The 27632-nt window shown below is 47.5% G+C and overlaps 1 protein-coding gene across 1 annotated transcript in view; it reads left to right on the top strand.

The window, feature by feature from the left end:
* Positions 1–27632, top strand: part of ZC3H3 (zinc finger CCCH-type containing 3) — a 269239-nt gene that overhangs the window by 147329 nt on the left and 94278 nt on the right. Inside the window, exon 5 of the mRNA XM_082235559.1 lies at positions 17145–17338. Coding sequence (XP_082091685.1) covers positions 17145–17338 — 194 coding nt within the window. The remainder of the gene's footprint in view (positions 1–17144; positions 17339–27632) is intronic.

The following is a 27632-nucleotide window of genomic DNA, read 5'->3' on the forward strand; positions in this document are numbered from 1 at the left end:
CTGTTCACTTGCTGGCCTTCATTATCCACGCTTAATACCTTTCCTATTTTCCAGCATTAATGAAATTTCCTGTCGGAGCAGGCTTGCTGGACGGATGGGAGAAGTCTTTAGATCGGAGGGTTTGTGTTGTAGAAAAGGAATTACAAGCCCCTCGTGTTGAGGGCAGACGTATTCTTCAGGTCCTTGGCCTGGCTATTATCTCATTAATTTTATCCTCTCTTCTCAATACAGTTCATTTCCGAAGGCCGTCCTTTCCATTAGGGTAACAATTTGGTGGAGTGCTGTGACACCGCGGAGAATGAAAAGCTACAAGCTGTTTTTCGAGGCACCCCCTGCCCTCCTATTTTAGAGGGTGTCCTTTCCCCCCTCCCCTTCTGCCCCCTACCTTTGCTCAGAGTTGAATGTCGGGCTCAGCAGTCACAGGTAAGGCCAGATGAGTGCCACTGCTGCGGCTAGATAACTGCTCTGGAGCCCCGTGAATTGGGCTCTGATCTTTAGAGTCACCCTAAGAGGATAACAAGGCCTTTATGAGGATGTGATGGGGACAATGAAGCCCCAGGCGCCCCCTCCCCTTCCCCTCTCCCTTTTGTGGGGAAGCGCTTTGTGCTCAGCCAGGCACGGGAGTCCTTCCTCCTCTCCCCCCCCCTCCCCATTGCCACAGTCCTATTGAGTGCGGAGCATGAATGATCTTCCGCGGCCAATTATTCCGAAGCTGCTCCTTCCATCGCCAGAAAGGTGTGCTGGAATTACCATTGCTTTCTCCTGAAGAATCAATCCATCGCGACTCCTCTCCTTGCAACGGCTTGGCTTTTGTTTTAGCTCCGTTTTGCAATTGCCCCTCTAGTTTTACGTTTTGTACTGGGGACGGCTACCCCGTAACCTCTTTCCGAGAGCCAGCAAGAACGGTGGTTAACGGAGGCCCAGTTCACACAAGCAAGCAGTGGCTCACCTGGGTGGCTTCTTCTAAAGCAGTCCTGAGAGTATTGCAGCAAGTTTACTGTGAGGTTTCACTGGGTTTTTTTTGTGGGATGCTGGTGGCGCTGTGGGTTAAACCACAGAGCCCAGGGCTTGCCGATCAGAAGGTCGGTGGTTCGAATCCCTGTGATGGGGTGAGCTCCCGTTGCTCGGTCCCTGCTCCTGCCAACCTAGCAGTTCGAAAGCATGTCAAAGTGCAAGTAGATAAATAGGTACCGCTCTGGTGGGAAGGTAAACGGCGTTTCCGTGCTTCTCTGGTTCGCCAGAAGTGGCTTAGTCCTGCTGGCCACATGTCCCGGAAGCTGTACGCCGGCTCCCTCGGCCAATAAAGCGAGATGAGCACCGCAACCCCAGAATCAGTCACGACTGGACCTAATGGTCAGGGGTCCCTTTACCTTTACCTTTACCTTCACCGGGTTTGACCAATTATGTGGTTGAAATCGGCCAAACCATATGGAAAACATTTTCTAGGTGGCTGTGTTTAGATTGGGCCCACCCATGTGGTAGGGTGCTTGCGTGAACAATGCATAAGTCCATTTTGGCACTTTTTCTTCCACGGAGATCACGCATGGTCCTTCCCCTCATCATTTAATCCCCACAACCCTGTGAGGGAGGTTAAGTGGAGAGGCAGTGAGCTTCACTGCCAAGGGAGGATTTGAACCCAAGTCCTAGTCCAACACTCTAACCATTATGCCATCATGCATCTATCGTGATGCATGATCAGTTTCCCGCGCTGTAAACCCTTCTGTGCCCACAGCGGACCATGTACCCTGTGTTGTGCTTGCCAATCCGCCCTAAGGATGAATGCTCCTTGGTAATGATCTGAAATCAGCTGGTGAGACGTCTTTCTCCCTGGCGCCCAAACAGCGGCACTCGGAAGGCAAAGCAAGATAAAAGGCCATGATGAAGCGTTCTGCGACTGCGTTGATAGCATGGATTCATTCTCTTTCACGCTTGTCTGCCGCACAGGGTGCTTAGATGATAAAAAGAGTGGAGTGCCTGATAGAGTAATGATTGGCGTGGATTTTAATTCACTCTGTGAGTGGCACAGTACCATTTCTGAGCCCTCCATTGGCCGGCTCGTGCTGTCACATACGTAGGACATTTGGAGATTTCTTTCCTTTCCTGCCTTTGGATGGAGCCGCCGTTCGTTGGGCCTCCTCCATGGCGTGGTGGTGATCCCGGCTGAGGGCGCCTGCAGCCTTCCTGCTCAATGATCCCCTGATCTCTGCTGCACCAGCCTGGGCTGTGTCCCCCCCCCTTCTTCTTTGCAAGGAGGCTGGAAAGAGAGGGAGGGAAAAGTGCTGAAGCAGTACAGAAACTTCCTGGCGCCTTTCGCCTCCCGTCTTGCCGTCTCCACCAGGGGAAACAGCTCTAAAGGTTATTGGAGCAGATTACAGGTCTGTTCGGGAGTTTGCCCCCTTAGCTGACTTTGACTGTTCCAGAAAGGAGCGTTTCTCAGGCCACAGGGCCTGATTTCGGGGCTCCAGATTCACAGATAGCTAGAACCTCAGCTCCTTCCGCCTGGAAAAGTCCCCTCCCTCCCGGGCCCATCTGTGTTCCTGAAGATGGGCAGATTTCTGCTTTTCATGTCCTGTTTTTCTTGCGGGGGTTCAAATGACTGCCAAGATCAAAGGTTTATTTTATTGGTTTATATAACAGGATTTATATGTATCACTTAATCAAGAAAACCTCTAAGCAGTTTACGTAAAATATATACGTTCAAATTACTGATAAAATTTGATGTCAAATGAGTTTTGGAGGGGGTGTATGCTTTCTGTGTGCATGCACAAATGTGTATTTGTGCGCTTAGCTCTTTGAAATAGCTAAATGTGAAAAATAAGTTACTCCTCAATTTCTGTAGGGAGATCTGGCTTACCTTTAGCTTGAGGTTTGCACACTTAGTGGTGAAACTGCAACCAAGAGAAAACGAAGGTAGTGTCTAGGCATATTTTTCCTAATAATAGCATATAGTCTTTAAATAATGCCTTCATTGTCATGCAGTGTCAGCCTGACCATCCTTAAAAAGCAGCTGAAGGGCAAGGAAGCACCTTAGATTGGCAGCTCTGGGGTCTCACTTCCTTTCAGCCTTTCGTGGAAACCAAATGCCCGCTTTCCCTGTGTCCCACTCAAATTTTGTGCCTAATACCAGCACTTTCCTGCCACCTATATTCATTTATCAGATTTATTATCCATCCTTCATGCCAAGGTCCCAGGGCAGGTTACAGAAGTATAGTAAAACTTTGTTTTAAAAATCACAGATTATATGCATTTGTTAAAAAAGCAAGAGATACAACTGCAGACAAGTTAGAAACAGAAGAGATGGATGCCCCCCCCAATTCTTTTAACTATCAACAGCTGGGGTAAAGAGGTTGAACTGATGGGTGTCCAGTTTAGCTGAACTTTGGAAGATTCAGGTAATGGAAAGTCCTTCATGCAAAGCATAAACTATGGAACTCCCTGCCACTGGAGGCGGCGATGGCCACCAACTTGGATGGAGGATGAAACAAAATCATGGAGGAGGAGAAAGCCATTGATGGCTGCTAGCCAGGAATGGATGCCTACATCCAGAATTCGAGGCAGCCGTGCTACTGAAAACCAGTTGCTTGGAGTCACAGTTTCTGGAAACCAAGGGAGGGGAGAGTTGCTCTTGCGCTCAAATCCTGCTTGCGGGTTTCCTGTGGGGACACCTGGTTGGCCCCTGTGAGAACAGGACGCTGGACTAGACGGGCCGTGGGCCTGATCCTGCCGGCTCTTCATACGTTCTTATGGGCCTTGGAACTTATGACAGAATCTGTGTGGTGAAGAGATGCTCCTTCTACCTGTGCTCCCTGACTCACAGCTTCCTCCTTACTTTGGAGGCAGTCTGGTGGCTTTTCTCATCTTTGCTGCCTTTCAGCATTCTAAGATGGCTGTTTGTTGGCCAGAGAACTTTATGCTATGGGGTGGCACACAAATGCCATAGATAAATAAATAAGTCGGCATTTTAGGAGTGAGATGTCGTGAGGCATTTGTGCCCTGCTTCTGCCCGCCCAGCCTTTCCACCAGATGGTATTCCAGGCAACTAACTGACAACCGTTGTTGTTGTTTAGTCATGTCCGACTCTTCATGACCCCCTGAACCAGAGCACGCCCGGAGAGCAACCGCTCTGGCTCCATTCGAGAACCAGCCATACATCCCCATGGCGCCTCCGTCTGGCTCCTGAAGAGAGGAAAGCCTTAAATGGGTAGCCCCTAGGGTCTCACAATCAGTTGCTTCCTGATTGTCCCATTGGCGTTCTTTGTGCAGATAGCACAAAGCTCCAGGAAAATCTGAAACATCCATTCGTTCCATCTGAGTTGAGGAAGAGTCTGGCAGCCCAGGTGAACCAACCATGGCTTCTCAGCTACCTTGTGCAGGGTGTGTGACACACACACACAAAGAGAGAGGGGGAGGGGAGAGGAGGGAGTGTTGGAGATTCATTCCCCCTGTCTGCAGTCATGGGATTGTTGTCTATCACATGAAGGTATATGTTTTGACTCCACAGAGTGGGAAGTGATGGAGACAGGACGTTTATGTTACTGTGTTCCATGAAGAGGGACTATTGTCCTTTGTTCTTTCTCTTTGCTGTCTGATGAGAAAGAGGAAGGAGTGAAAGCAGAATGCTCTGAGTGTGTTATATGTAAATAAAGTCGATTAGCCAAAATGCTGTGCTATTGGTTCTGTTACGCAAACTGTGAATACTCTGCGGATTCCTAAGAGTGCTGATGTTAGTAGCTGTGATGTTCGGGCTGGAGAAAGCTTTTGAAGCTCCCGACCGACCAGAAGGGAGAGAGCATGCCAGTCGGGCATGTGTCTCTACCAGGGTCTTACACGTGAGTAGGATGCTCCTAACAATGGTTATGGGCCCAGGGATCAGGACCACAGACCCAGCAGAGGAAGGACCGGTAGTGCTGATGTTGACTATGATCTTAAGAGAGCAAGTGAGGCTGGAGTGGTTGTGGTTGTGCCCACTGCCAGCATGCAACTTCAGCAGATTACAGTCCTTGTGCAGTCCTTGGAGGAAAACTTCTGCTTTGTGGAAATGAATTTCAGGGGCTTGTGTCTAATGTTTTCCCCTTTCCATCACCTATACTTCTTGCTGATTTAGCCTTCTTTGCAAGCAAGCAAACAAACAAATAAAAAACAACTCACCCCAAACTTCGTTTAAAAAAGCAAGTTCCAAAGGCTCAACTCCTCGATCCAGAATCACAAATATGAATGGAGTGTGTGATGCAAAACATGCTGAGCGGCACTTTTACATAATACGCTGAGTAAAACATGTTACGTGTATACTTTTGACTATAACGGCATTCGTCTTCAGGTGCATTGTTTTTTAATTCCCAGACCCTTGATGTGTAATGATTAGTCTTAATCAGTTTGCATAATATGGTCATTTTTTTTGCACGGAACAAGGAGGCGGCAGGATGCCTGCCCAACTTACAGGAGTTCCCGAAGCTGTTTTTCATGCAAAGGCAGACCTGGGCAGTCCAGCTTATAAAAACTAAGCATTAGCCCTTCTGGGAAACGAAAAACAGAACAATAATGTGAATTGCTTAGCTTAATTTACCTTTGCAAGGTGACTCAGGGCAGGAGCATTTCATTCACTTATCCATCCTGGCAAACTCTTGGTTTTATGTTGCAGATGGGAAGCTGAGGCTGAGCCAGTGATTTTGCCCTGTGACCCTGGCGCTTGTGCCTGGCGTTCCGGCCCACCTTCCCCGGCAGCTGCCCCTAGTTGCGACTTTCCCCTCCTTGTGGGTACCTGCTTTGCAGGCATTAAATATTTATCCTTCTAACTCCCATGATTTTCATGCAATAGGTAGCATTCATCAGCACTTATTTCCTCCTCCTTGGTACAGGAAGAGACAGTGGCGTCGAAAGGGATCAGTTTCTGCAGATCGCTTACACCTCTTGGGTGTGCGTTTAGTGTAGATTTTTCCTCCCTCCCTCTTTTCTCTCTCTCTCTCTCTCCTTTTTTTTTTTTTTTTGAATAAGGCCACTGGAACTTGTCGGGACTCCTTGCATTACAGGAAGAAATTGCTCTGTGGGGTAGCCGAGGGGAAAACCAAGACCCCGGACTGCACATTTTGTATTCAGCCAGAGGGAAATAATGAGCTCCCTTAGGGTCAGAAACGGACGGGCTTCTGTTTTATGGCAGACACGTCCACTACGGTACATTTCCCTAAATGACTCACTTTGTGCTTATAAAGCCAACCAGTGCCTCATCTGTCGAGATATCAGCCCAGGTGCTTCTGTTAAAAGGAGTGCTGGGAGAAAGTCCAGACTATATGCTAAACTGCCCTCAGTTTCAGTGCTCAGAATAATTTGCACAAATCTACTGTGCCTTACTCTGAATGCAAAGCTTGGATTTTATTTTATTTTTTGCATGGCAGAGGAAAACCACCGCTAGAAGCCTTAAGGAATTGACTTGGTGAAGCACTGGATGCCAGAATTTTGGCTATCTGTCATGAATACTTTAGCTGAGATTCCTGCATTTCAGGGGGTTGGACTAGATGACCCATGGGTCCCTTCCAACTCTACAAATCTATGATTTTATTTAGAGCATTTGTACACTGCTTTTCACCCCCAGATCTCCCAGAGCGGCTTACACGCAGTCAAGACAAGACCAGCCCCAACCTGCAGACTTACAACCTAAAAAATGGCGCTCCAGTTTCTAGACAGTTGTTCCTTTGCTGACCAGCTGGTGCAGTTCAGGGGCAGAAAGTGCCCATGGAGGAATTACTGCTTCTCAGTTGTCTCCCACTCCTGGGATGGGTGCCCTCAGATCCGCATTGAGGGGAGACCTGATGGAGCTGGCCTGTCTCAGCAGAGCCCGGATACATCTTGCCTAGACATTTTCTGTTCTCTACCACAGTGGCCTGGTTCACACGTCACACTAAACCAAGCCATAGCTTAGCTCAGTGTGACGCAGCAGCAAAAACCACTGCAGAGGAGCGAGTCCCTGGCAGCTGACGCATTTGTGCCAAGCCACTGAGAACTCTGTGTGAACAGTGGACTAGGGAAAAAACCCCAAGGATTTCCAAGCTGTCATTTCCTGCAATTCTTTGCATGCTGAGTTTTGAGAAGAGAGCACTCTTACAGCAACTGTTTCCCCTTCATCATACAACCCTCCTTCGCTTGTCCGCCTAGATGTGGTCGTTGTCAGTTGCACATATAAAGAGCTCTTTCAGTGATTGTCAATCTGCCGCGTTAACCCGGTTACTAGCCAGGAAAACCTGGCTCTGGACCACGGGTGTTCGTCACTTAGATTAATGTGTTTTAAACGCTCAGTTCCAGCTTGAAGGAAGCGGCTGCGGTGCGCGCATGTCTCTGTGAGTGAGAATCCAGTTGAGAATTACCTGTGGCGACCGTTTCCACTTCAGCTCCAGGCAAGGCACTCCATTTGCTGCTAACGCAGGAGAAAAATAAGCACAGTTTGCAAGAGGCTTCTCTTAGCGTGGTTTTTCCAACGTGATAGATGTCCGATAATAATACGGCGGAGACTTCACACAGCTCGGGCTCTGCGTGGACTGCGCTGGCAGGACTGCACATGGTTCTTCCTCCGAAAGAGAAAGCAAAAATGCCTTGACCACAATTCTGGGCAGCTGTATCGCAGGTTTAAGAAAACCCCACAAAAAGCAGGGGCAGATCTTGTGGAGAAACAGTCTCCCCTAAGCCTAATTTGTTAGTTTATGTTAGGAGCCGCTAGATATTCGGAATAATGAATCTGAGAGCAGATGTTCCTCATCAGGCTCTCAAGGCCAGTGCTAAAGGAAATTGGTTAATTGAGAACTCATGATGCAAACAGGTGTTCGCTCCTTTGGGATAGGAGGGGTAACTGAGCAAGCTCCTTTTACTGGAACTTGCGGGCACCCAGTGAAGCTGAATGTGTGGCAATTCAGAAAGCACTTCTTACACACAGTTCCAAGTTATTGTATTTCTTTCTTTGTTTTCGTCAGATATCAAAAAACATTATATTTGTTGTGGGTGTGAAAAAAATGTAGAAATAATAATACAATGAGTCTAATCAGAAGACAAATGTGTTTGTTTTGTTTTGTTTTTCCTTTTTCCTTTTCCTCCTTCCTCTCACTCCCCCCTTTTCTTCTTCTTCTTCTCTTTTCTTTCTGTGTCTCCTTTCTTGATCTTTCTCTTTTTGATATATTAAGAAAGAGATAAAGAGATAACAGTGTAATATGAAAACTTCAGTAAGTTAAAAGTGATGTTGAGTAATTTTTCTATTACTATTTATATATTGCTAAAATGGGTTAATTGTAATGAATTGATGTAGCAACTACTGTGGGTTTTTCCTTTGTTATTGTTGAATTCTAAATAAAGTATTATTCATTTCAAAAAACAACAACAGAAAGCACTACTTTACACAAAACATAGTTAACCTATGGAACTCTCCACCACAGGAGGCAGTGATGGCCACCGACTTACATGACTCTACAAAACGATTAGGCAAATTCATTGAGGGTAAGGCTATCAAGGCCTATTAGCTTCCACAGCTGGAGACAGCAGTATTTCTGAATACCAGTTGCTGTTCTTAACATAAAAAATAAATAAAATTGGCCACAGTCATTCCTGCTGCGGTAACAAACTGGATAAAATGCTGTAACACAGTCGTTACCAGGGCTGTCTCTGGGAAGTACTTGGGAACTTTCAGAGGGTACCAAAATGCAGCCGCAAAGCTTCTCCCTGGAGCAGGCTGCTCTGACATTGTTCTGTCTGCACTGGCTACCTGTTTGTTTCTAGGCAGAGTTCCAAGTGCTGTGATGTTTACCTTTTAAAACCCGAAGTGATCTGGGTGCAAGAGCACCTTTCTCCTCACATGCCTACTTGTGCACTCAGGATTAACCTCCGAGACCCTTTTCCACTCACACCCCCTCTTTAAAAGCAGGGGGACTGGCTGGCATTCAGTGAGTGGTGGAAGCCTGGCTATGCAAGAAGATGGGCTTGTTGGTTTTTTTGCAGAATTTGGGCTGTGCAGCTGTTTTGTGTCAATGTTTTCTTTTGTTGCTAATGCTGCTGACTTCCTGTTTAATGTGGTCTTATGTTGTTCATTATTCGTATTATTTAAAATCATTTTGTAAGTTACAGTGGTGCCTTGGGTTACAGACGCTTCAGGTTACATATGCTTCAGGTTACAGACTCCGCTAACCCAGAAATAGTACCTCGGGTTAAGAACTTTTCTTAGGATGAGAACAGAAATCGTGCAGCGGTGGTTCGGCGTCAGCAGGAGGCCCCATTAGCTAAAGTGGTATCTCAGGTAAAGAACAGTTTTAGGTTCAGAGCGGACCTCCAGAACGAATTAAGTTCTTAACCTGAGGTACCACTGTACTTGGGTGGCTCCCTTTGGGGCTTGGAAGTGCAGCTTACCATAAGTTGTAAGTACAGGAAAAAAATATACATTATCCAATTTAAAACTGAATAGTAGAGACCTCATCCGCAGCTATCACCAATATTCTCAGCCAAGACTCAACCTTGAGTCCCCAGATGTTGTTGGACTACAACTCCCTTCATCCCTGACCACTGGCCCCGCTAGCTAGGAATGATGGGAGTTGTAGTCCAACAACATATGGAGACCCAGGGTTGAGAAAGTCTGGCTCAGAGATACGTGAGGACAGATGTTTCCAATAAATAGATGTTAAAAGGCCTGTTTCACGGTGGGTGTCATGCAAACAATCCCAATTTCTAACAGCTGGGAAAACACCTTTCAGTTTAGCTCTTGGCAGTTCAATTTGGCTGTGGGTGACTCCCTGGCAGGGTTCGCTGGCATCCCAAGACTTCGCCCAGCAGAGGCCCACAACTGGCTCCGCAAGCCTAACAGGGCCAGGCGACCCGCTACTGGGATAGCTCAGTCTGTGGAGCATGAGATCTCAGGGATGTGGGTTTGAGCCCGGTGTTGGGCAAAAAGGTTCCTTCATTGCAGGGGTTCTGTGATTCAGCTTCCAAAGCCCTACTGGTTAGTCAGGGCAGGAGGGGTAGGAGGACTTCCCACCCCAATGGTTCTTAATTTTTTAAAAAATTTCCCCACCCATGAATTTCTGCTTGGCGAGGGATTAGCTATGCTAACTCCAGAGTGGCATAGTTCAGAGGCCAGATTGTGGAGCGTCTCAGCTGAACTCATTTCCCGTCCTTGCCCCGCTTCTGTCATACCCCATTTTGGAAATCTGCTAGTGCTAGATCTGTGCTTGGGGGTAGCAGGGGGTAGACCAGGCATATCCAAAGTCCGTTTCGGGGGGCCTAATCCGGCCCGCCGGTCAGTTTAATCCAGTCCCTGTGGCAGTTTATTTCTTGGGGTAAATTCCTAAAAAACCTCCCCAACTTCAATCCTAAAAGACGCTCAACAACTCCAGTCCTAAGAAAAGCTCAACATCTTTGGGGTAAAATCCTAAAAAAAGGTCAGCAACGTGTTGGCCCCCCACGGCCCTTCACTTCATCAAATCTGGCCCTTTTTGAAAAAAGTTTGGACACCACTGGGGTAGACGGTGGTCTCCAGGACAGACACCCCCTAATAATAATAATAATAATAATAATAATAATAATAATTTGTCTATATCCTGCCCTCCCCAGCAGAAGCCAAAAACCCCACCAACAACACCCATAGCAAAAATGGGGGTAGGGCAGGATTGTTCTCCAATTTGTGAGCATTTGCCACAAAAAGCAGGTAATCTAGGAATCGCAAGACCAGTAGCAGTTAAACAACATTTTGCTCCTCTCTGAAATAAGTACAGCCTTCTGTGTACTGATCAAGTGAGTCTATCCTCTTCTGGCTTAAAGCAGGAACAGCCAAGTATGCGATCAGAAGGCACAGCAGGTCTTTTTGATAAGCATTTAGATTTATTTATTTTTGCGCTGGCGGTGGACTCCTGTTTACTCATTTTAGAAACATAAAATACCAACATAACCTTTTAAATGTCACAGTACTCGCCTCAGCACCCCATAGAGTCTGTTGTGATTTTCGATTGTCACTTTGCATAATTCATTTTTCAAAAAAGCGACCAACAAGTTAGTCCAGCATTTAGAGAGAGTGAAACAGTCTCTGCCAGCTGCTATGGCCTCTGAATTCTGGCTCCTTGGGAGCAAATGGCAGGGGACCACAGAGAGCAAACCTATGAGCTGCTCTCCAGGATTTCAAAAAGGAGTCTCCCTCTGTGGCTCAGTCAGTAGAGCATGAGACTCTCAATCTTAGGGTCATGTGTTTGAGCCTCACGTTGGGCAAAAGATTTCTGCCTTGCAGGGGGTTGGACTAGATGACCCTCATGGTCTCTTCCAGCTCTACACATTCTATGATTCTATGATTCTATTCATACCTGGAGATCAGGGATTGAACCTGATACCTTTGGCTTGCAATGCAGATGATTTACTATTGAGCTAAGGCATTTCCTCCCTTTAGGAGGAACCATCCTAAAGGGAATGGTTGTTGCATTTATGCAGTACTTGGGGGCTTAATAATAATAATAATAATAATAATAATAATAATAATAATAATTGGGACGCGGGTGGCACTGTGGTCTAAACCATAGAGCCTAGGGCTTGCCAGTCGGAAGGTCAGCAGTTTGAATCCCCGCGACGGGGTGAGCTCCCGTTATTCAGTCCCAGCTCCTGCCAACCTAGCAGTTCAAAAGCACGTCAAGTACTAGTAGATAAATAGGTACCACTCTGGCAGGAAGGTAAACGGCGTTGGCCACATGACCCAGAAACTGTCTGCGGACAAACGCTGGCTCCCTCGGCCTATAGAGCGAGATGAGCGCACAACCCCAGAGTTGTCTGCGACTGGACCTAACGGTCAGGGGTACCTTTACCTTTTAATAATAATAATAATAATTTATTATTTATACCCCACCCATCTGGCTGGGTTTCTCCAGCCACTCTGGGCAGCTTTCAACAAAAGATTGAAAATACATTAAAACACCAGTCATTTAAAACTTCCTTAAACAGGGCTGCCTTCAGATGTCTTCTAAATGTCAGATAGTTGTTTATTTCTTTGACATCTGATGGGAGGGTGTTCCACAGGGCAGACGCCACTACCAAGAAGGCCCTCTGCCTGGTTCCTTGAAGCCTCTCTTCTTGCAGTAAGGGATCTGCCAGAAGGCCTTCGGAGCTGGACCTCAGTGTCTGGGCAGAACGATGGGGATGGAGACGCTCCTTCAGGTATACTGGATCGAGGCCATTTTGGGCTTTAAAGGTCAACACCAACACTTTGAATTGTGCTCAGAAACATACTGGGAGCCAATGTAGGTTTTTCAGGACCGGTGTTATGTGGTCTCGGCCGCACCTGGTTGGCTGTAGTGGAAAACAGGGCTAAATGGACCCTTTGTCTGACCCAGAAAAACCCCATCATCACTGAGAGTGCTTGGGCACGTCTACAATAAGGCAGTCACATTTGTTTCCACACCAGTTAGACCATGGTCAGAATGGAATATAGCCGCTTTTGTTCTTTGGCCAGGATGCGATCTGTTTCCTCGACGTTTCTCGCTTGCTGTTTGATCTCTCTCTAACCTGTGGTTTGGTTTTCATGCCTGCAGCGGCAGCTCCCGATATAAAAAAAGAGCGGCTTCCCTGCCTTGTTCAGCTTTAATCACAGCTGTGGTGTGTTGGAGCCCTACCAGATGGAGCTTTCAGCAGAACAGGCAGCCTTTTTACCTTTCAGCGTGCGCTAAGCAAGGAGAAGCGGTTGCAGCAACCACCTCGGGGTGGCTGGCGTTAATGAGTCTTCATTCGGAAATGTTTAGGAAAACCGCTGAGCGCAGGTGTCTGGATTAGAGGCCGAAGTAGTAAAGCTCAGCAGTCTCTAACGCAAACAGAAGCAGAGTGCAGTTGGAGCACAAGACATCTAATCTGCAAAGGAATGGGGCACGAGAGGCAGAAAGGGGATGGACGCGCCTTGGACGGGAGAGGGTGGGTGCCTTGCCTTTGTTTTGCTTATTTGGGTGATCTATATACAGTGGTACCTCGGGTTAAGAACTTAATTCGTTCTGGAGGTCCATTCTTAACCTGAAACTGTTCTTAACCTGAAGCACCACTTTAGCTAATGGGGCCTCCCGCTGCCGCCGGAGCACGATTTCTGTTCTCATCATGAAGCAAAGTTCTTAACCTGAGGTACTATTTCTAGGTTAGCGGAGTGTGTAACCTGAAGCGTCTGTAACCTGAAGCGTATGTAACCCGAGGTACCACTGTACTGTCCTATATACTGTATGGAAGTGAGAGCTGGACCAAAAAGAAGGCTGATCGCCGAAGAATTCGTGCTTTTGAATTCTGGCGCTGGAGGAGACTCTTGAGAGTCCCATGGACTGCAAGGAGATCAAACCTCTCCATTCTGAAGGAAATCAGCCCTGAGTGCTCACTGGAAGGGCAGATCCTGAAGCTGAGGCTCCAAGACTTTGGACACCTCATGAAAAGAAAAGACTCCCTGGAAAAGACCCTGATGTTGGGAAAGATGGAGGGCACAAGGAGAAGGGGACGACAGAGGACGAGATGGTGGGACAGTGTTCTCGAAGCTACCAGCATGAGTTTGACCAAACTGCGGGAGGCAATGGAAGACAGGAGAGCCTGGCGTGCTCTGGTCCAGGGGGTCACGAAGAGTCGGACACGACTAAATGACTAAACACAAAAATATACTGTCCTTTCCTGGAGCCACAAGGATGGTTTTCAACAAAGTCAATTAAGATTAAAATAACGCATAGAGTTCCAAAAATAGCACAGGTCTTAAGGCACTCAACACAACTCATAGCAGTTTGCTGAACAGCAATTTACTAGTTGCAACTGTAGCTGCCAATCCATTTTGTCTAATCATGCTTTCCCTCCTCCAAACGAATGCCGGAAAGTTATCTACTTATAAATGAGTTTAATAAATTTATAAAATATTTGCGGTGCTTCCGGTCCTACTCAGATGCTCATTTCCAGAGGGTGACGCTCTTCAACCTCGTGGAGCCTTCAGTGTGGGGTTCCTCAGGGTTCGGTTTTCTTCCCCATGCTGTTTAACATCCACATGAAACCGCTGAGTGGGGTTATCCGGAGCTTTGGAGTACGTTGTCAGCAATATTGCTGATGACACACAGCTCTGCTTGTCCTTTACGTCTGCAGGTGAGGCAGTGGAAGAGCTGGACTGACGTCTTGCTCCGATAATGGACTGGATGAGACCCAGAACCAGAAGCTCAGTCCAGATAACACCGAGGCGTTGTTAGGGGGCAGTTCCTTAGACCAGATGGATGGGAGGTGGCCTGCTCTTCCTGTATTTAACAAATTTTTATTGGAAATTTTATTTACAACATAGCATAAACTCCCCATCCCCCCAATACAGAAATCCACCCTCGTTAAACGTGAACATAACATACAATGAGCAAAACATACAACAATACAAACAACCAAATAAAAGACTTCCTTTATCCTGTATCTGGCCTCCTTATTTACTTCTTATAAGCTGTTTCCTTTATGAATAATTATTAAGGTTTTTCTAATTATAACTTAAATATCCACAAAGTCTCCTGCAGACATTAATCGAAACAAGTCCAGGTATGTATTTTAGGGCACAGTTTTGTGAAGTATTCTCTGCATTTCCCCCATGCTTTTTGAAACTCTTGTCTAGTGTGATCTCTAATTGCCTCTGTTAATCTAGCCAGTTCAATATACTCAAACACTTTGTCTTGCCATTCCTTTTTTGTTGGAGAGGTTGCCTGCTCTTGATGGGGTAACACTTCCTCTGAAGGAGGAGGTTCACAGCTTGGGGGTCCTCCTGGATCCTTTGCTGTCTCTTGAGGCTCAGGTGGCCTCAGTGGCCCGGAGGGCCTTCCATCAGTTTTTGCTGGATCCCTATCTGGACAGAGAAAGCCTAACTTCTGTCGTCTGTGCTCTGGTAACCTCTAAGTTAGGTTACTGCAATGCACTATATGTGGGGCTGCCTCTGAGGACAGTTCGGAAACTTCAGCTGGTGCAGAACTCAGTGGCCAGGTTGCTCAAGTCGGTTTGAGCCTATTTCACCGATCCTGGTCCAGCTGCACTGGCTGCCAATCACTCCATTTAGGGCTTTAAATGCCAAAGGAAGCCCCTTGTTCCAAACACCTCAGAGCCATTTAGCCATGCACTAAAGATTGACTCCTAGAAATACGTTGGGGGAGACCTTGCTGGTGGCTTGCTTTTTACGGACTAATACATGCTACAATCTCTTTTCTGCCACAAGGGTGTGTAGGACCTCAGTTCACAGTGAAGCATAGAGGAGCAACAGTGGCATCCCTTGCGACAGCCCAATTTTAAATGCCCGGGGGAAAATAGGAATAGTTTCACTGTGTCCCTGCAATCAGATTTTTGCTACACCTGAATCCACGCAGAGTCCTTTTTCCCTAGGTCAGATAAGCGCTTTGATATAAATACATGGGTCCCCCCCATCCCCCCCGGCGATGTTTCACGGAATAGCCTTTTGATCAGGCTATAGAGCAGAGATGCTTCAAGCTGCATTTGTGCACCCAAGTCGTCTTCTTCCTCCTCCTTCCTTGATTGCTTTGCGCAAACCGGTTAACGGGCCAACTTTCTTCTTGCCCCATCTGTGGGAACTCTCAGGCACAACACATCAAGGCCGGTAGCCAATGGCAACAACCATATTAGAATAAACTTGTCATGCTAAGCACTAATAAATGTAATGATTACATTTTGCAATTCCCCCTTTTTGCGTGCCGCGCTTGCCTTCATTTGAAGGTAATGCTCCTCCGGCTTTTGCTTTCTGCTGATAGGAGAGCAGCTCCCTAATTTACACCCATTCTTCAGTCAATGCCGCGGTTTATATAGTTTCCGCTAATAGCATTATGAGCCATAGTTTTGTGCTAATTCAAAATTAGATCTCTCATTTGCATAAACAAATTACTGTTTGGATTAGCGCTAAATAGTTAAGGCAGCTGATACTGGAGCAGATTTGATTTGGTTGGAATGGCTGCTGGCCTAATGGTGGATATGCAGAACTCTGAATGCGCGTGGGAAGAGTTACAGATGCAGAACTAGCCCATGCAGCAAGCTGCATCTTGGCAGAGTTGCCCAGAGGACCCGGAATTTGGCAAGGAAATTTCATGTTAAAAGAAGAAAACAAGTTTCTAGTCCACAGTGGAAGCTTGCAAGCAGGAACTAGTGCGGCAGTGCTCTTTCACTTGTGATTCTGCCTCTGATAGGATGGAGAACAGAGCCATCATGACTTGTAGCCACTGATAGTTTTATCATCCAACGACTTGTCTAATCCTCTTGCTTCTGCCATGGACTTTAACAAGCCCTCGTCTCTCATCTGTAACTGCTTCTTTCCCTGGGATGTGGGTTTTCCAGAAAAAGGTTGAATTGAAGATTTCTGAAGAATTTTCCCGATACAAATTGGGGTAATTTTGCACAAGAAAATTGTTTGCATTGGAGAATTTCCCAATGTCCTAGAGAATGATCCAGTTTAGCGTGCTTATTTTACTTGTATTGCGTGAACCTAAAAACTTGGAAATTTTCAAGGTTGCCAGATATTTATTTGCAGTCAGCATCAATTCCTTCCTCCTAATCAACTTAGGTAATGCAAAAGTTCCAGTGGGAAAATATAAGTAGAGATGCTCTGGTCCACATCCCATCCCCTTCCCCTACGTGCAGTCTGGTGGTAATACTGACTTAACTTGCACAGTCATTGAAATGTTTGCAAAGTGTGTGTGTGTGTGTGTGTGTGTGTGTGTGTGTGTGTAGTGCTTTGAAGGGACTTAGGCACACAGTGGTGGGAGGGCTGCAGAGGCCTTTGGGAGCTGCTGCCGGTCCAAGTGGACATTCCTGGTCTAGAAAAGTTCTACCTCTCTTGGAAGCCTGGCTCCTGGAAGCAGAACAAATCAAGCAGCGCAAGCAAAGCGCTGCTGAGTTTGCTTCTGTCCCAGAATGCATGCTCACTGCAGAGGCTTGGGTGAGTCTGGAGTAAACCTTGGATATTTTTCTGCTTCAGTTGTTTGAGACAAGTGGAAGGAAATGCCAAGGACAGGTCAGGCAGACCACTTTTCAGAATAGCACATTGGAATAACAACCCTGCTAGCATTTAAACTCTTGTTTCTGTTGGATAACCCTGTTGGATAGTCCTAAAAGAACATGGCAGGCTGTGAGCAAAGGTCCCAGTTGCTTACCTTGAGTGTATTCTTTTGTCTTTGCAGGTCTCTGGTACTGAATAGCACCCGCAACTCTCCCACAGGGAGCAAGTTCCAGGCTTTGCAGCACCACTGGAGGAGCAAAGATCTGCGCTGCATCGGAGGAGTCATGTACAGGGTGTCCGCTAACAAGCTTGCCAAAACTTCCAGCTCTCCGGCCAGGAGCAGTGAAGTTGCTAGCAGGAGTCACGCCAGAGCAGGTAGGCTATAGGACAGTATCCTGGTCTTGGATACTGGCACATGTGAGTGCAGAGCTGCTCCCAGTTGGAGTGGGAGGCAGCTGTCACTGTAACATCGTCCCAGATCCCAACTATCTTCATTCTGCTAAGTGTAGCTTGGGTTTCCATAACGGTCCCTTTTGGTATCAAGTTCAACCGTCTCAGAGCTGAGGTTTGCTAGGTCAGTGCAAACTACTTGGCAAGATAGCTTAGCTCATCCGCTGCTAATTAAAGTTAGCCTTGTGGGATTTGATCTCAATCAGGAGAAGCTGAGATGTTGCTCTCTGAATGTTGTCGGACTACAACTCCCATCCACATCCCTGGCCACTGGCCATGCTGGATGGGACTGATGAGAGTTGGAGTCCCAGCAGCATCCGGAAGGGATCACACTGGTTACCCCATCCTGGATTAAGTCACAGCCCCTTATAAATATTGGCTTCTTTGCAAGCTCACAAAGAGAAACTTCACTAATCCTAAGTGGCTCAATATCTCAGGTCTAAGTTCTTGCAAGGAACCTTGGCTTATTTTCCAGAACTCAGAAGAAAATCTCCAAACTGGAAATTTACAAATGGAGTAACCACATTAAGACTCAGATCTACTTTACTTTGAGCATCTGTTTGGGAATCTTATTGGGATAAATGCAATTCAGGAACTCCAATTATTTTAAAATCTCCCTTATAAACAGTGGCAGGTAGGATGTGAAAAAATTTGTTGTTTGTTGTTGTTTAGTCGTTTAGTTGTGTCCGTCTTTTCGTGACTCCCTGGACCAGAGCACGCCAGGCACTCCTGTCTTGCACTGCCTCCCGCAGTTTGGTAGCTTCAAGAACCCTGTCCCACCATCTCGTCTTCTGTTGTCCCCTTCTCCTTGCGCCCTCCATCTTTCCCAACATCAGGGTCTTTTCCAGGGAGTCTTCTCTTCTCATGAGGTGGCCAAAGTCTTGGAGCCTCAGCTTCAGGATCTGTCCTTCCAGTGAGCACTCAGGGCTGATGTCCTTCAGAATGGAGAGGTTTGATCTTCTTGCAGTCCATGGGACTCTCAAGAGACTCCTCCAGCACCATAATTCAAAAGCATCCATTCTTCGGCGATCAGCCTTCTTTACGGTCCAGCTCTCACGTGAAAAATAGCTAACAGGAAAACAGAGATCTAGTTCAGGTGTTAGCTTTTCCCTTTTAAGTTCAAGAACAAGGAAACGGACCATAGCATTTATTCAAACATTTCTCTGTCGGTGTCCCATCCGTTCCCTAGCACTGTCTGGAATGGACCACACTCTTAAAAACCCATCCATAAAAACCCAGGTATATTGTTCTCGGGAGTGAGGAGTGCTATAAATCCAATTCAATAACCAGGTTGGTAGTTATCTGTTAATACCTCTCTAGCATTTCCCAGACGTCTAAAACTGTGCTGCCAGTTCCAAAGTTCAGACATCACAGAGAGATGGCCTTGATAATGGCCTCTCCTTTATGGCTGCCTCTTCCCCTGGAAGTTCTCCAGAGCTCAGGCCTATGCATGTTTTAAACGCAGTATTTAGATCTTTTTTTTTATCTGGACAGAAATTTGTCGGCTAAGGCTCAGGTCGAGTGTGAACAACGTTAACTCCTCCATATATTGAACCAAAGATATATTTTAAAAATGGATGCAGTTTTAACCCTCCACCCCAAACATTTTGTGAAGGCGCATCCATGTCCTGGCCCTTAGCTATTTTTCACGTGAGAGCTGGACCATCAAGAAGGCTGATCGCCGAAGAATTGATGCTTTTGAATTATGGTGCTGGAGGAGACTCTTGAGAGTCCCATGGACTGCAAGAAGATCAAACCTATCCAATCTTAAGGAAATCAGCCCTGAGTGCTCACTGGAAGGCCAGATCCTGAAGCTGAGGCTCCAAGACTTTGGCCACCTCATGAGAAGAGAAGACTCCCTGGAAAAGACCCTGATGTTGGGAAAGATGGAGGGCACAAGGAGAAGGGGATGACAAAGGACAAGATGGTGGGACAGTGTTCTTGAAGCTACCAGCATGAGTGACAAACACCTGAGTACATTTTCTTCCAAAACCTTTAATGTTCAGATCAGTGCAATGCACAGGCAAGGTAAGGTTGGAAGGCACAGTGGGTTCTACTCATGGCTAAGCAAGTGAAGACGCTGATCTTACAAGCTAACACACCCCTTTGGGTCCCGATATATGGGGAAGGGGCAGGCAAAAGGGCGAGCGGATGGCAGCTCCTTCGGTAGCCCTCTCTGGTCCTATTTGCGGGTTCCCCCTGGGACACCTGGTTGGCTGCTGCGAGGACAGGATGATGGGCTTGAGGGGCCCTTGGCCTGATCCACCGGGCTCTTCTTGCGTTAGAAGAACTGCGGTCCTTGCTCAGGGTCTGCCTGTTTGGAGCTTCATGTTACAGTGGTGCCTCGCAAGACGAAATTAATCCGTTCCGCGAGTCTCTTCGCCTTGCGGTTTTTTCGTCTTGCGAAGCACGGCTATTAGCGGCTTAGCGGCTATTAATGGCTTAGTGGCTTTAAGAAAAAGGAAACAAACTCGCAAGAACTCGCAAGACGTTTCGTATTGCGAAGCAAGCCCATAGGGAAATTCGTCTTGTGGAACGATCAAAAAACGGAAAACTCTTTCGTCTTGCGCGTTTTTCGTCTTGCGAGGCATTCGTCTTGCGAGGCACCACTGTAGTAAGTTACAGTGTCCTGCTGGCAGACTTAAGGGTGTCTCTTTCTTCAGAACAGTCCTACACTCCTGCACAGAAGCAGCAACATGAAAGAGGCCACTGAGTATTATGGGAAGTGCAGCTTTCTTCTCAACCTGGACAGGAGTCTTCTTCTTCATGTTGAGAATAACAACAACAACAACAACAACAACAACAACAACAACAACATTATTATTATTATTATTATTATTATTATTATTATTTTCCAAAAAAATATTAATTTTCTCTTATAGAACATAGACATTAACACAAAAGAAAAACATTACACTTAACACAACAACAACAAAAATAACCCAAAAAGAATAAGAAAAAAAGAATTGTTTCTTCTTTTATCCTGGTTATATTACATTGCTAAATGACTTCCTCGACACCCCTCAATCTGAATTTCATTGTATCACACATTTAACAATTTCAAACTTCATATTTATAACACAAATACCTTCTTTCAATTACAAATTCCTTAACTTTGCTTTATGTTCCAATCCATAATGTTCACTATAACAGAACTTTTTTTAATCCCTAAACCTAGTTTATTACTTCCTAGAATTTCCTAATTATCTTATATTGATAATAATAATTTTATATATATATACTCTGCCCTCCCCGGCCAGAGCCAGGCTCAGGGCGGCTAACACCAGTAAAATTACAATAAAAACATATTTTTTTGGGGGGGGAATACAATTTAAAATACAGGTTAAAAATACTCTACTCAAGGTTCCCAACTCAAGGTTCCTCCTCCAGCTTTCTTCTTAAGGCTCCGGGGAGACCGATTCCCCGGAAAGCGTGTTTCATCAACTCTGCAAACTCTCTCATTGCTCACGCCCCCCCCCCCCCGGCGTGCAGCTCCTGAATCTCCCACTCTGCTATTATCAGCACACTTTAATAAAAATGTGCCCCCCCATCCGCAGCACCCAGTGAGTTAATCCACGGTTTAAGCTAAATCTCCACCCCCCTCACCTGCTGAGATGAGGTGCCCTAAGCAGTTCTCTCCGTCCCCCCCCCCAGCTCAGCCCTGATTTCCCACTCTCAATTTCCTCTCTCACGCTTTTTATCTGCCAAGGTGGTGGGGGGCTGCAGTGAGGGGGGGCAGCGGTGGAGAGGAGCACAGGGCAGCTGAAGAAGAGCTCGGGAACAGCTCCCTCTTTGTCAGGGGGCTGTTTTCTCTCCCCCCCCCTTTCTGGCTGAGGTTTCTCATCCCCTGCTGCCTCCCTGCCCTGCCCAGTCCTTCTGCAGACTGGATTGTTGCATCCTTGCTAATCCTCTTCTTTACGATCATCTTCCGCTTTGGCCGCTCCTCTCCCTATTAAACGTTTCATTTGCTTCAGTGTTTTTTTTTATTAAAAAAGTTTATTTCCATCTGGGTTGCTTTTCAGGGTGGGGTGGGGGGCAGTGGCGGAATTAGATGGAGATCGATTCCCCCCCCCGCCCCATACTTAATTTGGACGCCAATCGATCCCAAAGATTTCCCTTCACCTTGGCCTGCGTGGCTGTGAAATCGGGGTGCCTTTTCCAGGAGCTCTGCAGAAGCATTTCAAATCTGATTACGCCCTAATCAGCAGGCCCCAGGTGTGCGCCAGCTTCCATCTCTTGTTTATCGTACCTGGCTCCTTTCCCCTTAGCAAGCAGGCGGGTGGGGGCTCGAGGGAGGAAGGGAGGACCGGCTCAAATTACGGCCTGGTGACTCAGCAGCCTGGAAAAAAACGCATCTCTAAGGAGCCCATTTCCCTCGTCTGCTAGTACCCCCTGTCACCATCTTACAGGTATTGCCTATTTTCAGCATAAAGGTAAAGGGACCCCTGACCATTAGGTCCAGTTGTACCGACTCTGGGGTTGCGGCGCTCATCTCGCTTTATCGGCCGAGGGAGCCGGCGGACAGCTTCCGGGTCATGTGGCCAGCATGACTAAGCCGCTTCTGGCGAACCAGAGCAGCGCACGAAAACGCTGTTTACCTTCCCGCCGGAGCGGAACCTATTTATCTACTTGCACTTTGACGTGCTTTTGAACTGCTAGGTTGGCAGGAGCAGGGACCGAGCAACGGGAGCTCATCCTGTCGCAGGGATTCGAACTGCCGACCTTCTGATCAGCAGGTCCTAGGCTCTGTGTTTTAACCCATAGTGCCACCTGCGTCCCTTATTTTCAGCATACATCTGTGCAATTTTTCCAGGCCCGGCATTCACACCCGAGGCGTCCATGGAATCATGGAGTTGAAAAGGACCCAAACAGTCATCTGATCCAACCCATTTCAATACAGAAATCACATCTGAAGCATCCCTGACAGATTTATGGGCATCTAACCCTCTGCTTGAGGGATGCGGGTGGTGCTGTGGGCTAAACCACAGAGCCTAGGACTTGCTGATCAGAAGGTTGGCGGTTCGAATCCCCGTGACGGGATGAGCTCCCGTTGCTCGGTCCCTGCTCCTGCCCACCTAGCAGTTCGAAAGCATGTCAAAGTGCAAGTAGATACATAGGTACCACTCCGGCGGGAAGGTAAACGGCGCTTCCGTGCGCTGCTCTGGTTCGCCAGAAGCGGCTTAGTCATGCTGGCCACATGACCCGGAAGCTGTACGCCGGCTCCCTTGGCCAGTAAAGCGAGATGAGCGCCACAACCCCAGAGTCGGTCACAACTGGACCTAATGGTCAAGGGTCCCTTTACCTTTACCTTTAACCTCTGCTTAGAAACCTCCAAGGAAGGAGAGTCCATTCTCCTCTGAAGGAGTCTGTAGAAGGAGTCAAACAACTCTTGCTGTCAGAAATTTCTTCTGTTCGTGAAGCTGAGGTGTTACGCTGAGTCAAACCCCTGGCTCCATTTAGCCTAGTGCTGCCTGCTCTGAGTGGAAGCAGCTGTCAGACAGGGGTGGAATGGGACGTTTCCCAGCCTTGTTGCTTTGGTAGAAAGGGTGTAGCTCGGTGGTAGAGTATTTGCTCTGTGTGCAACAGTTCCCAAGTTCAATTCCCGGCATCTCCAGGTAGGTCTGGGGGGAAGCCTCAGTGTTACGCAGTACTGGGCTAGATGGGCTAAATGGACCAATGATCTGATTTGGTATAAGGCAGCTTTCTGTTTTCCTAGGTGCTTGGTTGAAGGAGCTGGGTATATTTAGCCTGGGGAAAAAGGAGACCGGGAGGAGATATGATGTTGTTTATTGTTGTTTAGTCATTTAGTCGTGTCCGGCTCTTCGTGACCCCCTGGACCAGAGCACGCCAGGCCCTCCTGTCTTCCACTGCTTCCCGCAGTTTGGTCAAACTCATGCTGGTAGCTTCGAGAACACTGTCCAACCATCTCGTCCTCTGTCGTTCCCTTCTCCTTGTGCCCTCCATCTTTCCCAACATCAGGGTCTTTTCCAGGGAGTCTTCTCTTCTCATGAGGTGGCCAAAGTCTTGGAGCCTCAGCTACAGGATCTGTCCTTCCAGTGAGCACTCAGGGCTGATTTCCTTCAGAATGGAGAGGTTTGATCTTCTTGCAGTCCATGGGACTCTCCAGAGTCTCCTCCAGCACCAGAATTCAAAAGCACCCATTCTTCAGCGATCAGCCTTCTTTATGGTCCAGCTCTCACTTCCATACATCACTACTGGGAAAACCATGGCTTTAACTATATGGACCTTTGTCAGCAAGGTGATGTCTCTGTTTTTTAAGATATGACAGCCATCTTCAAATATCTCAAGGCCTGTCACATGGAGGAGGGAGCATGCTTGTTTTCTCCTGCTCTGGAAGGTAGGACTCGAACCAGTGACTTCAAGTTACATAAAAGGAGATTCGGATAAACTTTTGGAAAAACTTTCTGGCAGTAAGAGCTGTTCGGCAGTGGAACGGTCTCCCATGAGAGGTTGTGGACTCTCCTTCTTTGGAGGTTTTTAAGCAGAGTGGCCAACTATCATGGATGCTTTAGCTGATTTTCTTGCATTGCTTGGGGTTGGACTAGATGACCCACGGGGTCCCTTCCAACTCTATGATTCTATCAATTTAGCTGGAGGTGTTAGAGGTCTAACCTGGGACATTTCTACAGCGTTCTTAAGTGATGAGCTCCAGCTAGCTTTCTGGAGCCTTTCCGCATCTGATGGCCTGGAATTATAATGCTTCCCAACTAGAACCATGTGTGTTTGTGTTTGAGTGTGCACATTTGTGGTGCTGAGTGCCCCGGCAGTATTTATGCGCTTAGTTCATTGCATCGCCACGTGCTTTCTTGATCTGCAGGACCACATTCCCTTTAGAAGTTCCTTTTGTCTCCTGAGTGTTTGGGGCTAGCAAAGAGATGGGAGAAACACTTGACAGCTTAATTGCTTGGCATTTAACTGGGGCTGGTTATAATTCCGCCTGGCAATGGCGCTCTCCATCTGGATTTATTGGGTCAATATTTTGTCTCCCTCTGTCACGGCTCCAATTTAGAGCCAGGGTGAAACGCTCAAGCGCTCCTCTCTTTCACCAGGTGGGTGGGCTGCTTTGATGTGCTTTTAAGCACCACAGCCCCTGACCCAGGGGCTCCGACTCTGGGCGCATTGAGCAGTGCCCCGGCGGACCTGGGACGCACCATCTCATGCCTTTGCTTCTCCCAGTCATGCCCCATTCCTAGCAGCCCCAAGGGAAGGGGAGCTCCAGCAGAGTAATGATGCCAAGGTGAGGAGATGGATGGAGTCCGTGGCTTCATGCCACCAGCCAGAGGGCACCCCACCTCATCCACCTTAGGAGGTCCAATGTATTTATTTTTTTCAAAAAAAATTATTCATTTTATAACACAAATAAAAAACACAAACAGAAAAGACAAATGATACAAACAAATTCTTGTCATATCCTTATTTTTCTAAACATTGTTAAATGGGCTTCCCCAAGTCCCACCTTTCTGATTTTCATTTTACTTCATCTTTAGCAGTTTACATATATCATAATTTCTAACCATCTTTTTTTTTAATCACACTTAAAATGACTTCACATTTTATCACTTACAAATAATACTATTTTAAAATACCCTATCTTCTACTTCTAACTCTACAACCTATATCCTCTTCCAAAGCTATTCTAAGATTTAAATATTAACATATTTTTTTCGAATATTCCTTAAACTTCTTCCAGTCTTCTTCCACTGTCTCTTCTCTCTGGTCTCAGAGTCTCCCGGTCAGTTCGGCAAGTTCCATATAGTCCATCTTCTTCATCTGCCATTCTTTGATAGTTGATAAATCTTGTTTCCACCTTAGGAGGTCCAATGCAGGCTGCAGAGGGGGCATAACTCAAAACAACACCAGATGCGCGTGCTAAATCTCTGCATCTGGAACACAGCGGTTCAGATCTTTCCCTAGTCGAGACAGAAGCCGGATATTGAACGTCAGGCGCTTTTGAATGTTAAATGAGCTGAACCAGACAGGTGCCTGGCCCCTCTGCGTGCACACAAGGCTGTATTCCTTCAATTCCATCAACTTCACCCGCCTTTGAATCCTCCCTGGAAATGACAAATGTGGCTGTTAATTATTTAACTGGCTTTGTTTTGTCCTCCTCCTGCTGGGGGGCGGGGGGGGCGGTGTGGTTCCCTTACGGGCAGCTGAGGCCAACCTGATTCACTTTCATCATCCAGACCCAACACCTGCTTTGTCGCCACTGGCACAAGTTAAGGATATTTTGGTCCCGGGGCTGCCTGTAACGCCAAGCCCTTTGCAATATCAGTGGCCAATCACGAGGCTGCCAGAAGTGATCAAGCAAGTCATCCATCTCTGTAAGCGAGAGGGAAACCAGTAGTTTTCCTCTAGCTTGTCCACAAGCCACAAGCTCGTTATCGCAAGCTTGGAGAGCCCTGGGTATTTGCCTTTTGGCCGGTGGACCTGAGCGGAGTGGGTTTTATTCACTATGTGCCCGGAGCTCAGATGCGTCTCGCCGCCAGGCAGATTGGCCTCCGCGCCTCGCCTCGCCACCTTGCTCCACTTCCAAAATTTGATTAGATTGTTATGTGCAAAAGAGGCTTGGGGAAATGTCCAGAATTAGATGAGACTGGTCAGATCAGTGCTTAATCTCTAAGGCCTTGTTCTCGCAAACAGGAGGTGACGCGGTCAGCCTGGTGCAGGCGAGGGCTCCCATGATGGGATGCTGTGCCATACAGTAAAGAATCCTCGCATGTAGGAAACAGGGAGGTCAGGGATAAAGGGGCCAGCTCCTGGTGGGAGCTTTTGTTCCGTGGAGGAACGTCCTGCTCTATGATCCCCTTCTCCCCTAGTGACCTGAAGCAGTCCAGTTTGACCTGCTCATCTCCTACTTGCGAGAGCAAGGCCTGAAATGAGACGTTTCACCTGGGAATGAGAAGGGCACCTCAAAGCCCCTTCTCCCAGCTGTGTGGCTCAGCGGGAAGAGGAAAGAACTCTGCACATGCTTGTGGAATGCCCTCCCTAGTGAGGCGTGTCTGTCTCCTATCAGGAGTAATTTGAAAGCATCCCTGTCTACCCACTTGGGACACGGGTGGCGCTGTGGGTTAAACCACAGAACCTAGGACTTGCCAATCAGAAGGTCGGCGGTTCAGATCCCCGCGACGGGGTGAGCTCTCATTGCTCGGTCCCTGCTCCTGCCAACCTAGCAGTTCGAAAGCACGTCAAAGTGCAAGTAGATAAATAGGTACCGCTCTGGCAGGAAGGTCAACGGCGTTTCTGTGCGCTGCTCTGGTTCGCCAGAAGCGGCTTAGTCCTGCTGGCCACATGACCCAGAAGCTGTACGCCGGCTCCCTTGGCCAATAAAGCGAGATGAGCGCCGCAACCCCAGAGTCTGCCACGACTGGACCTAATGGTCAGGGGTCCCTTTACCTTTACCTGTCTACCCAGGCAAGAAGAAAAATAGCTGTTCCTGGCAACCCAGAGATTGCTGGAAGAAATCATGTTTTTAATTGCAGCTGTTTTTATAATGCTTTATAATGCTTTGGCGGGACGCGGGTGGCGCTGTGGGCTAATGCCTCAGCGCCTAGGGCTTGCCGATCGAGAGGTCGGCGGTTCGAATCCCCGCGGCGGGGTGCGCTCCCGCTGCTCGGTCCCAGCGCCTGCCCACCTAGCAGTTCGAAAGCACCCCCGGGGGCAAGTAGATAAATAGGTACCGCTTACCAGCGGGAAGGTAAACGGCGTTCCGTGTGCGGCTCTGGCTCGCCAGAGCAGCGTTGTCACGCTGGCCACGTGACCCGGAAGTGTCTTCGGACAGCGCTGGCCCCCGGCCAATAGATGTGAGATGGGCGCACAAACCCCAGAGTCTGTCAAGACTGGCCCGCTCGGGCAGGGGTACCTTTACCTTTACCTTTATAATGCTTTGACTGTTCTGGGATGCTTTTATAAACGTGGATGTTTTTTTCTGGCCTGGCTTCCTTTGGAAAGAAGGGCAAGATGCTACTACTACTAAAATAATGCAGTCAGAGGAACTTTCTTCTTAAAAATTACTTCGTATGTATAAGGGTTGAGTTTTCGCCTGAAAAACCAATTCTGGACCAGGCAAGCTGACCTCTGGGTCTCATTACTTCCCCATTTCTTTAAGATGTAAGCCTTCTTTATATGACCTATTTATAAACTGCACACATAGCCGAGGGCAGATGGAACATAATGTGCTGCAACTTTCAAATTCCAA

This window comes from Podarcis vaucheri (genome assembly GCF_965113315.1).
Source record: "Podarcis vaucheri genome assembly, chromosome: 8".
Classification (NCBI taxonomy): Eukaryota; Metazoa; Chordata; class Lepidosauria; order Squamata; family Lacertidae; genus Podarcis; species Podarcis vaucheri.